Below are 12814 nucleotides of genomic sequence, written 5' to 3'. Positions count from 1 at the left end.
AACCCAGGAGGAAGAGATTGTGTTGCAGTGAGCCGAGATCGCGCCATTGCACTCCAGCCTGGGCAAAAAGAGCAAAACTCTGTCTCAAAAAAAAAAAAAAAAAAAAAAAAAAGGAGTGGGAAGTTTTTCTAATTCTCATGGATTACAGTAGGAGAATGAGAACAGGTGCAAAAGAAACTCAATGCCCTTGGCTTTATGCCAACAATGATTTTTTTACATAGCAAAAAATTACAAACCTTCTTCCTCACCTCTCTTCCTCAAGCTTATACATAATAGACATACAGCAGCATTTCTATTTCTACGATATACTTGGGCTGTTTATAGTATTGAGCTAATAAAGATTTTTACACAGTTGTAGAGAAAAGGGTCCTCAGAGGTGATCTAATGTAGCCTCCCTCTCAAGGTGATAAGTAACTTACTGTGTGAGTGCTTGAAGTTTTCCAGAATGGTAACCCAGTTATTACAAGGATTTTATTTCTACACCTTTCAACGTCTTAATTTCCCTTCTATGTCTGTTGCAGTTTATTGATGTTTTCCTTACCCAGCACTTAAAATAGAACACAGCACTCCAAGAATGGTCAGTGAATGCAGAACATAGGAAATAACCATTATTCTAGAAAATTGAATGTCATCCATACAGTTCATTATTTAGCTTTGTACTAGCTTTTTTATGATTGAGTCATATTTCTGGTCTAATCATGATTCTCAGTAAAACAGAACCCCAAATGACTTTTTTTTTTTTTTCCTGAGATGGAGTTTCGCTGTTGTTGCCCAGGCTGGGGCATAGTGGCGTGATCTCGGCTCACTGCAACCTTTGCCTCCCAGGTTCAAGCGATTCTCCTGCCTCAGCCTCCCGAGTAGCTGGGATTGTAGGGGCATGCCTCCACACCTGGCTAATTTTTATATCTTTAGTAGAGACAGGGTTTCTCCATGTTGGTCAGGCTGGTCTCAAACTCCTTACCTCAGGTGATCCGCCCACCTCGGCCTCCCAAAATGCTGAGATTACGGGCGTGAGCTACCGCACCTGGTCCAAATGACTGTTCTTTTCTAGGTACTGGAGTTAAGAAAGGTGTTCTCTATTACAGCCTAGGTATTCGATTTAGAATTTCTCATTTGTTCACCTACTATTTTATCTTGTTTCTCTGAAAGAAATTATATTGTCTTTAAGGCAGTGGTTCTCAAACTTTATCATGCATGAGAATCATCTACAAGACCTGTTTAAACATAGATTGCTGGCCTCTGCTCCTAGAGTGTCTGATAAAATAGGTCTGAGCTGGGGCCTGAAAATTTGCATTTCTAACAAGTTACCAGATGGTGGCAATGCTGCTGGTCTGAGGACCCCACGCTGAGAACCATTGCTTCCTTTAAAGCACTGAAGTGGCCAGGCACCGTGGCTTATGTCAGTAGTCCCAGCATTTTATGAGGCCAAAGTGGGAGGATCACTTAAAGCCAGGAGTTTCTGGTTACAGTGAGCCATGATCATACCATTGCACTCCAGCCTGGATGACAGAGTGAGACCCCATCTCTAAAAAAAAGAAAAAATTAAAGAGAGGGCAAGTGAGAAGTATGACCATATATGTACTTTCAATTTTTGTGGATGCATAGTAGGTGTATATATTTATGGGGCACATGAAATACCTTGATACAGGCATGCAGCGTGTAATAATCACATCAGGGTAACTGGCATATCTATCACCATAAGCATTTATCCTTTCTTTGTTTTACAAACAATCCAATTATACTCTTTTTTTTGAGAGGGAGTCTCGCTCTGTCGCCCAGGCTAGAGTGCAGTGGTGTGATCTTGGCTCACTGCAACCTCCGCCTCTCAGGTTCAAGGGATTCCCTCAGCCTCCCAAGTAGCTGGGACTACAGGCTCACGTGACCATGCCCAGCTAATTTTTGTATGTTTAGTAGAGACAGGGTTCCACCATGTTGGTTAGGCTGGTCTCAAACTCCTGACCTCAGGTGATCCACCCACCTTGGCCTCCCAAAGTGCTGGGATTTCAGGCGTGAGCCACTGTGCCTAGCCTATACTCTTAAATGTACAATACATTATTGTTGACTTTAATCACCCTGTTGTGCTATGAAATGCTAAATCTTATACATTCTATCTAACTATATTTGTGTACGCATTAACCATGCCCACTTCCCCCAATCCCCACTACCCTTCACAGCCTCTGGTAACCATCATTCTACCCTCTATCTCCATGAGTTCAATTGGTTTAATTTTTAGCTCCCACAAATAAATGAGGACATGTGAAGTTTGTCGTTCTGTGCCTGGCTTATTTCACTTAACATAATGTCCTCCGGTTCCATCCATGTTGTTGCAAATGACAAAATCTCATTTGTTTTTATGACCGAATGGTACTCCGTATGTACCATGTTTTCTTTACCCACTTGTCTGTTGCTGGACACTTAGGTTGCTTCCAAATCTTGACTATTCTGAATAGTACTGCAATAAAAATGGGAGTGCAGATATTTCTTGAATATACTGATTTCCTTTCTTTGGGGAATGTACCTGGGAGTAGGATTGCTGGATCATATGATAGTTTGATTTTCAGTTTTTTGAGGAACTTCTAAATTCTTCTCCATGGTGGTTGTACTAATTTACATTCCCACCACCCGTGTATGAAGATTCCCCTTTCTCCACATCCTCGCCAGCATCTGTTATTGTGTGACTTTTGGATAAAAACCATTTTACCTGCGGTGAGATTGTGTCCGGAATTGGTGGGTTCTTGTTCTCGCTGACTTCAAGAATGAAGCCGCGGACCCTCGTGGTGAGTGTTACAGCTCTTAAGGTGGCATGTCTGGAGTTTGTTTCTTCCTCCTGGGGGGCTCGTGGTCTTGCTGGCTCCAGGAGTGAAGCTGCAGACCTTTGCGGTGAGTGTTACAGCTCATAAAGGCAGTGTGGACCCAAAGAGTGAGCAGTAGCAAGATTTATTGCAAAAAGCGAAAGAACAAAGCTTCCACAGTGTGGAAGGGGACCCCAGCGGGTTGCCACTGCTGGCTCGGGCAGCCTGCTTTTATTCTCTTATCTGGCCCCACCCACGTCCTGCTGATTGGTAGAGCCTAGTGGTCTGTTTTGACAGGGCGCTGATTGGTGCGTTTACAATCCCTTAGCTAGACACAAAGGTTCTCCACGTCCCCACCAGATTAGTTAGATACGGAGTATCGACACAAAGGTTCTCCAAGGCCCCACCAGAGTAGCTAGATACAGAGTGTCGATTGGTGCATTCACAAACCCTGAGCTAGACACAGGGTGCTGATTGGTGTGTTTACAAACCTTGAGCTAGATACAGAGTGCTGATTGGTGCATTTACAATCCCTGAGCTAGACATAAAAGTTCTCCAAGGCCCCACCAGAGTAGCTAGATACAGAGTGTGGATTGGTGCATTCACAAACCCTGAGCTAGACACACAGTGCTGATTGGTGTATTTACAATCCCCGAGCTAGACATAAAGGTTCTCCACATCTCCACCAGACTCAGGAGCCCAGCTGGCTTCACCCAGTGGATCCTACACCGGGGCTGCAGGTGGAGCTGCCTGCCAGTCCCCCGCCGTGCGCTCGCACTCCTCAGCCCTTGGGTGGTTGATGGGACTGGGTGCTGTGGAGCAGGCGGTGGCGCGAGTCGGGGAGGCTTGGGCTGCACAGGAACCCATGGAGGGGGTGGGAGGCTCCGGCATGGCGGGCTGCAGGTCTCGAGCCCTGCCCTGTGGGAAGGCAGCTAAGGCCCTGTGAGAAATCGAGCGCAGCGCTGGTGGGCTGGCACTGCTGGGGGACCCAGTACACCCTCCGCAACTGCTGGCCCGGGTGCTAAGCCCCTCATTGCCTGGGGCCGGCAGGGCCGGCCGGCTGCTCCGAGTGCGGGGCCAGCCAATCCCACGCCCACCCAGAACTCCAGCTGGCCCACAAGCGCCGCGCGCAGCCCCGGTTCCTGCTTGCGCCTCTCCCTCCACACCTCCCTGCAAGCTGAGGGAGCCGGCTCCCGCCTTGGCCAGCCCAGAAAGGGGCTCCCACAGTGCAGCAGTGGGCTGAAGGGCTCCTCAAGCGCAGCAAAAGTGGGAGCCCAGGCAGAGGAGGCGCCGAGAGCGAGCAAGGGCTGTGAGGACTGCCAGCACGCTGTCACCTCTCAAGATGATATCTCATTGTAGTTTTGATTTGCATTTCTCTGATGATCAATGATGCTGAGCACTTTTTCATATGCCTATTTGCCATTTATATGTCTTTTTTTGAGAAATGTCTATTTAAATCTTTTGCCCGTTTTTAAATTGGATTACTAATTTCTTTTCCTGCAGAGTTGTTTGCACTCCTTATATATTCTGGTTGTTAATCCCTTGTCAGATGAGGAGTTTGCAAATATTTTCTCCCATTCTGTGGGTTGTCTCTTCACTTTATTGATTGTTTCTTTTGCTGTGCTGAAGCTTTTGGATGTGATTCTATTTGTCCATTTTTGCTTTGGTTGCCTGTGTTTGTGGGGTATTACTCCAGAAATCTTTGCCCAGATCAATGTCCTGGAGAGTTTCTCCAATGTTTTCTTTTAGTAGTTTCATAGTTTGAGGTCTTAGATTCAAGTTTTTAATCCATTTTGATTTGGACTGTTTTTTTAATTTGATACTATTTTGACCAGCATTGAATAATCTATATCCTAAGGATTTGGAGGAATAAATATCCTTTCAAAAGAATCTTCCTCATCTGATTAAAAATGGAAAGAAACATCTGTTTCCACCCACATCAAGTGTTGTTTTGTTTTAATCCTATTAAAGCAGCCTTGGTCAGGAGATCTTTCCCCTTTTCCTAGCAAGAGGGTTTCTTTGGTCCTCAATTTTGGTCATTTGTAAAACAAAGGTAGAGAAAATCTACTCAGTGATTTTGATTATTTTTGGCTTTATGGTTTCTTGAAAAGAAAGAACAATAAATGAAGATTCATTGCATAGAAAGGGCCTGTTTGGAGTCAGCATGCTCAAGGCCAGAAAACAGAAACCACAGGGCTAAGGGGATCAACTGAAGGCATCAGTAGGATGAGGTGAAGCTCTTCTAAGCTGCCAAATCACAAATCAGGACAGGCAGATGTCCGGTCCCTGACACACCGGCCTGCACAGTGAATGGGCTGTAAGCTTATCCACTAAAGACCTGTCATTGTTGGGGGTGGGTTGGTGGAAGCATAAGGACATGATAATATCACCATGTCTAGTAAGTGGGAGGCTAATCTTAGAAACAGTTTTCAATTCTCTGAAGTTGGTAGTAGCTTCTAATATGGTAGCTATTATTCACCCATTGCATTCACCATCAGAAAAAGTCCATACAGAGATGAAGCCAGTGTATTTTGAACGTACACTGTACAGTTGTTGGCTCTTAATATAGGTAGTATGGCCTGGGAGCATTGAGTAGAGACAAGTAAGAAAGGATGAGCTGATGTTAGGAAATGGACAACATTGAGTGTAAGTCAATACTTAGGTAACCTTAATCAATACTTAGGTAACCTTCAGTAACCTTAGGTAAGTCAATACTTAGGTAACCTTCGGTCTGTCTCTCACCTACCATTTCTTTCTCCTTCCTCAGGTTTAATCTCCCAATTTAAGAAACAAAAGAAATTTTTCCGCTAGTACCAACTTCAGCCCATTGTTTTGCAATGTCGTTTTGACAGATGTGTCTTTAGTCACACGATTAAATTTTATGTTGACCAGAGACTGAAGGTTCCACTAGTTCTCTATTAATGTCAGACTAACAATGGCTTGCACCTGTAATCCCAGCTACTCAGGAGGCCGAGGCAGGAGAATCGCTGGAATCCGAGAGTTCAAGGCCAGCCTGGTCAACAAAGTGAGATCCCGTCTCAAAAACAAAACAAAACAAAACAAACTAATTTGCTTAAAATTCCAGTTTTTTTTTGAGACAAGAGTCTTGCTCTGGCGCCCAGGCTGGAGTGCAGTGGCGCGATCTCGGCTCACTGCAAGCTCCACCTCCCAGGTTCACGCCATTCTCCTGCCTCAGCCTCCCAAGTAGCTGGGACTACAGGCGCCCGCCATCACACCCGGCTAATTTTTTGTATTTTTAGTAGAGACAGGGTTTCACCGTCTTAGCCAGGATGGTCTCGATCTCCTGACCTAGTGATCCACCCGCCTTGGCCTCCCAAAGTGCTGAGATTACAGGCGTGAGCCACTGCGCCTGGCCTAAAATTCCAGGTTTTCTGTATTTGTCTTCTCCGCTAGATTCTAATCAGCCCCTTAATGGTAGGGATCAAGGTAACATACATCTCTGTACCTCTGACTCTTTGCATCAAGTCTACCAAAACCATGTCAGGTGCTTGAATAAATACGGAGCAGAGCTAGTTCCAACTTATCATTCCAAACTCATCCCCTACCACTTCCCCAACTTGCCCTGCCTTCAGTTACACGGAGGTTTTTCCATTGCCCTAAGCAGGCCTTTTGCTTTTAGGATTTACTGCCTTTTTCCACATTGATTCCTCTGCTGTGATGCTCCTTCCTGCTGGCCTGGCTGGCTCATTCTTCAAGACCCACTTCAGTTACCAGCAGCTCTGCTGGAGCCTTTCCGAACCCTTGGGCAAAATTAGTAATTCCCTTGGCCGGGCGCGGTGGCTCACGCTTGTAATCCCAGCACTTTGGGAGGCCGAGGCGGGTGGATCACTAGGTCAGGAGATCGAGACCATCCTGGCTAACATGGTGAAACCCCGTCTCTACTAAAAATACAAAAAATTAGCCGGGCGTGGTGGCGGGCGCCTGTAGTCCCAGCTACTCGGAGAGGCTGAGGCAGGAGAATGGCATGAACCCGGATGGCCGAGCTTGCAGTGAGCTGAGATCGCGCCACTGCACTCCAGCCTGGGTGACAGAGCAAGACGCAGTCTCAAAAAAAAAAAAAAAAAAAAAAAAAAAAAAGTAATTCCCTTTACAGGTCTTGAACAGTTGTCTGTTCACATCTTGAATATGGCACTTGATATACTATTGAAAGTATCTGCTTAAGTGATAATAATGGCAGCTAAAGACTGAGCTAATATAATGACTGAACTTTATAATATTAAATGGTGTATTATTTTAAATCTAACAGCTGTGAGACACAGAAAATCAGCGAGAGGCTGAGATGAAATTGAAAACTATTTTCTGGGTACTAAGAATGTAGGGAACAACTAGACACATGGTAGTTTCTTCCCTCAGGGAGCCCCAACTCTTCAAGGACAGGGATCAAATAGTAATAAATATGTGGCATTTATTGAATGTTGGATGTTTACCTGGCACACTGAAGACATTATCTGTAAATATTACAGCTACTCTGCAAGGCAAGTGTTATTATCTCCATTTCACAGAAGGGGAAACTTACATGCTCAAGATCACACTGCTGGTGCTAGGATTTGAACCCAAAGTATCTAACTTCAAAGTATCCTACTGATCTCTGTATTCTAAGTGCCAAGCACGTAGTAGGGGCATAATAAAGAGCGTTGGATGAACAAATTTCTATAAGCAAGTTCCTTCTCCCACACTACAAATATTAATAGTGCTCTTTTGTTGAAATATTTCTTCGTCTCACCTCTGTTCTCATTATACATAGTGGCATCAGGGAAAATTAAATGCTGTCTTGGAATGACCAGTAGTGCCAATTAACCAAGAACATCAGGAAATTGTAAATGATTATAATTCAATAATAATTAAAAGGATGCAATTTTACTAAAAATAAGATGTAAAAATTAGCGAAGTTGAGCAAAATTCAGAAATAGACCTTTAATTATAGAAATTGAGCATATTGAAACTGAGATCCTCATAAAACAATAAGAAAGAAAAGAAGTATATAAAGACCTCATTTAAATAAAGAAAAACATTATCACCCAAGTTGATAAATTGGACACTGTTAGAATGGGAAAAGAACACTGGAGGATCAGCGATACTGATTCCAGATCTGATACTTACAGCTGAGTAAATTCAAGCTATTTTTTTTCTCTCTGAAATTGGGCTCATCAACAAAATAAGGATAGCAATCAATTCACTGAGTCGTTGTGAGGACCAAATGAGAATACTACCTAATTTACTACCTAACAACACATACTTGGCACTCAGCAATAAGTCTGCATCTCATACTTTAAAAAATGAATACATGGGCTGGGCGGGGTGGCTCATGCTTGTAATCCCAGCACTTTGGGAGGCCGAGGTGGGTGGATCACCTGAGGTCAGGAGTTCGTGACCAGCCTGGCCAAAATGGTGAAACCCTGTCTTTACTAAAAATACAAAAATCAGCTGGGCATGGTGGTGGGCACCTGTAATCCCAGCTACTTGGGAGGCTGAGGCAGGAGAGTTGCTTGAACCCAGGAGGCAGAGGTTGCAGTGAGCTAAGACCACGCCATTGCACTCCAGCCTGGGCAACAAGAGCAAAACTCCATTTCAAAAAAAAAAAAAAAGAATACATGAAGAAATATAATTTTTAAAAAGTGAACCTTTGTTAAAATGTGATAAAGTAATATATGTTAAAAGAGTTATTTATATTAGCCATCATAGAAGTGCAAATTAAAACCATGGTGAGATACCAGTACACATTTAACAAAACGGCTAAAATAAAAAAATTTGGACAATACCAAATGTTGGGGAAAATAAGGAAAAACTGAATAATTCATACATTGCTGGTGGGAATGTAAAATAGTACAGCCACTCTGGAAAACAGTTTGGCAATATTTTACAAAGTTAAACATATACTTATCATATAACCAGGCAATCACACTCCTGAAAATTTATCCTAGAGAACTGAAAACTTATGTTTATGCAAACATTTGTACACAGATATTTCTTGCAGCTTTATCTGTAACAACCAAAAACTGGAAACAACCCAAATGCCCTTTAAAAAATAAATGGAGAAGCAGACTGGGACATCCATGCATGAAATACTACTCAGTAATAAGGAGGGAGCTATGGATACACCCAGCAACTTAGATGGATCTCAAAGTCATGCTCAATGGGAAAAGCCAATCTCAAAAGGTTAAATACTATATAGTTCTATTTATGTAAGTTTCTCAAAATAGTAATAATAATAATATGTGGAACAGAGCAGAGGTTAGGGAGAGAGAAGGAAATAAAGGCACTGACATTCCTTTGTAGTGACAGAATGGTCTGTATCTTTTTTTTTTTTTTTAAATCCATCAAGTCCTTTTTTTTTTTTTTTGAGACAGGGTCTCACTCTGTCATCCAGGCTGGAGTGCAGTGGTGCGATCTCGGCTTACTGCAACCTCCGCCTCCCGGGTTCAAGCCATTCTCCTGCTTCAGCCTCTGGAGTAGCTGGGACTACAGGTGTGCACCACCACGCCTGGCTAATTTTTTTGTCTTTTTAGTAGAGATGGGTTTTGCCATGTTAGCCAGGCTGGTCATGAACTCCTGCCTCAAGTGATCCACCTCCCAAAGTGCTGGGATGACAGGTGTGAGCCACTGCGCCCAAGGATTACACTTCAACATGAGATTTGGGTGGGGACAAATTTCCAAACTATATTACACACACACTGAAAAATATGAGTACAGGCAAAACCTGGTGAAATCTTTTTCTTTTCTTTTTTTTTTTTTTGAGACACAGCTGGTGCCTCAGCCGCCTGAGTAGCTGGGATTACAGGCGCCTGCCACCATACCTGGCTAATTTTTTTGTCTCCACACCCAGGGATTATATTTCAACATGAGATTTGGGTGGGGACAAGTTTCCAAATTATATCACATACACACACTGAAAAATATGAGTACAGGCAAAACCTAGTGAAATCTTTTTTAAGCAATTCTCCTGCCTCAGCCTGCCAAGTAGGTGGGATAACAGGTGTGCGCCACCACGTCTGACTCATTTTTGTATTTTTAGTAGAGACAGGGTTTCACCATGTTGGCCATGCTGGTCTTGAACTCTGGGCCTCAAGTAATCTACCTGCCTTGGCCTCTCAAAATGCTGGGATTACAGGCGTGAGCCACCACTCCTGGCCAATGTTCATAATTGTTGACCTGGTAATTACCATTTCTGGTCATTTCTCCTAAGGAACTAATCCCCTAAAAGGTAAACACTATAGTTATTCTCATTTGTGATAGTAAAATATCCACATACAAACAAGTATTCCAAGAGGTAGGCAAACTAATTAAGTAAATTATGGTACATCTATTAACTGTAATATTGTTTAAATAATAAATTGATGAATATGAAACAAATAGTTATATTGTTATATATGCATATGAGCAAGAAATGCATATGAAGACATAAATGTAATTTTATTTGCTTAATGTTGCTTTCATGTTTATGCAATTTTATAACATAATACTGAGGTATGGCTAATGGATTAATAAAGTTGACAGTTTATTTTTGAATGATTACTTGTTGTTTTTTGTTGTTATTGTTTGTTTTGTTTTGTCTTGTTTTTTGAGATAGAGTTTTGTTCTTGTTGCCCAGGCTGGCATGCAATGGCACGATCTCGGCTCACTGAAACCTCCGCCTCCCAGATTAAAGTGATTCTCCTGCCTCAGCCTCCCGAGTGGCTGGGATTACAGGCACCTGCCACCGTGCCTGGCTAATTTTTGTATTTTTAGTAGAGACAGGGTTTCACCATCTTGGCCTGGCTGGTCTTGAACTCCTGACCTCGTGATCCACCCCCCTCAGCCTCCCAAAGTGTTGGGATTATAGGTGTGAGCCACTGCACCCGGTCTTGTTTTGTTTTTTTTGTGTGTCGGAGTCTCGCTCTGTCACTAGGCTGGAGGGCAGTGGTGTGATCTTGGCTTACTGCAACCTCTGCCTCTGGGTTCAAGCAATTCTCCTGCCTCAGTCTCCCGAGTAGCTGGGACTATAGGTGCGTACCACCACGCCCAGCTAATTTTTGTATTTTTAGTAGAGACAGGGTTTCACCATGTTGGCCAGGATGGTCTCCATCTCTTGACCTGGTGATCCGGCTGCCTCGGCCTCCCAAAGTACTGGGATTACAGGCGTAAGCCACCGTGCCCGGCCATTGTTTTTAATTCTGACACTAGTAACGATTTTAAATTCTTTCTTGAACCCCTGGTCTTGTTTGTTTCCAGTTCTGTCCACTTTGCCGTTTAATACCCGATGAGAATCCAAGCAGCTTCAGTGGCAGTTTAATAAGACATCTGCAAGTTAGTCACACTTTGTTTTATGATGATTTCATAGTAAGTATATTTCCTTATTTTCACATTATGTTTTTATGCTGTCTTGTTAAGCTTACCTTTCTGATCCAAGTGAATAAAATTATAGAGGAAAAAATGTGTATATAGCTATAGTGTTGACTATTAGCATTAAGTAAGAAATCATGAAAATAGAATGTTTTGGCCTGGTGCAGTGGCTCACGCCTGTAACCCCAACACTTTGGGAGGCCGAGGTGGGTGAATTACTTGAGGTCAGGAGTTCAAGACCAGCCTGGCCAACACGGTGAAATCTTATCTCTACTAAAAATACTAAAAATAAAAAAATTAGCCAGGCGTGGTGGTACACACCTGTAGTCCCAGCTACGTGGTAGGCTGAGGCAGGAGAATAGCTTGAACCCGGGAGGCAGAGGTTTCAGTGAGCTGAGATTTCGCCACTCCACTCCAGCCTGGGCAACAGAGTGAGACTTTGTCTCAAAAAAAAAAAAACATGAAATGCAATTTCAAGATAAAATTTAATAACGATTGAAGATTGTCATTTGAAAATTTTCTTCATGCTTTCTATCTGCCAATTATTATTATCCAGGTTGGACACAAGGAGCTCAGGTTCTAAACTAGTTTTAAGCAATAGCTCTGCCATATATGTGCGACCTTGCAGAAGGCATTTAGCCTCTGAAACTCAGTTTGTGCACTGGTTAAGGGAAGAGATTAAAAGCACCTACTCCCAAAACTCTTCTTAGGATTAAATGAGATAATGTATATAAAGTGCTTTGCACAGTTCAGGCGCAGATGTTAGGCAAATTGGAGATGGGATGGGAGTGGAATTGTTAGGACCACTTGAGGAACTGAACAAGGAACATGACAGAGGCTTTAAATTCTCAGCTCCATATCTCTAAGCATGTCTTTTGTGGCCCATACGGCACACAGGCCTTAACAGAACTTGGTTCTGGTCTATGTGTTCTCTCTGGTAATACAAAGAGGTTTCTCTCGGCTGGGCGCAGTGGCTCACGCCTATAATCCCAGCACTTTGGGAGGCCGAGATGGGCGGATCACGAGGTCAGGAGATCGAGATCATCCTGGCTAACACAGTGAAACCCCATCTCTACTAAAAATATAAGAAAATTAGCTGGGCGTGGTGGTGGGCACCTGTGGTCCCAGCTACTCGGGAGGCTGAGGAAGGAGAATGGTGTGAACTCGGGAGGCAGAGCTTGCAGTGAGCCGTGATCGTGCCACTGCACTCCAGCCTGGGCGACAGAGCGAGACTGCGTCTCAAGAGGTTTCTCTTTAACCTTAGCTCTATGAGGTGTTCTAAAAGCCAGGTCGATTCTATGGCTGTTCTGTCTAATCATGCTCAGTCTATTCTCAAGATCTTTCAGACAAAGCATTATCCAGAGCTAGGAATGATGAAGCCACTTTGATAAGAATACTTTCCAGCCACTCACAGCCATATTCTTGGGTATGGAAGTGAGCTTGAAGTAGTGCTCTTTGTTTTGATTTTTTGCTTCCTGAGCTACTATATACTAAACTAAGCACTTTATGTATATATCACATTTTGTTCCTTGTAGAAACTTCCGTGAATCGAATACTGTATTTTTATCTTCATTTAACTGAAATATCTGAAGCTCAAAGGTTAACTAAATTATCTAAGAACAAGCCAGTATCAAGACCAAACCTTGTACTCTGCTGTGCTTTATGGCTTTCCTTTGGATTTT

At 43.2% G+C, this 12814-nt stretch overlaps 1 protein-coding gene across 1 annotated transcript in view; it reads left to right on the top strand.

The window, feature by feature from the left end:
* Positions 1–12814, top strand: part of RNF125 (ring finger protein 125) — a 50113-nt gene that overhangs the window by 36419 nt on the left and 880 nt on the right. Inside the window, exon 5 of the mRNA XM_032152577.2 lies at positions 11022–11129. Within this exon, the coding sequence (XP_032008468.1) occupies positions 11022–11129 (108 nt within the window). The remainder of the gene's footprint in view (positions 1–11021; positions 11130–12814) is intronic.

Source organism: Hylobates moloch, unplaced genomic scaffold, assembly GCF_009828535.3.
Source record: "Hylobates moloch isolate HMO894 unplaced genomic scaffold, HMol_V3 SCAFFOLD_5, whole genome shotgun sequence".
NCBI classification, from domain to species: domain Eukaryota; kingdom Metazoa; phylum Chordata; class Mammalia; order Primates; family Hylobatidae; genus Hylobates; species Hylobates moloch.
The sequence above is the reverse complement of the archived record's forward strand: the minus strand, read 5'-3'. Positions and strand labels throughout refer to the sequence as shown.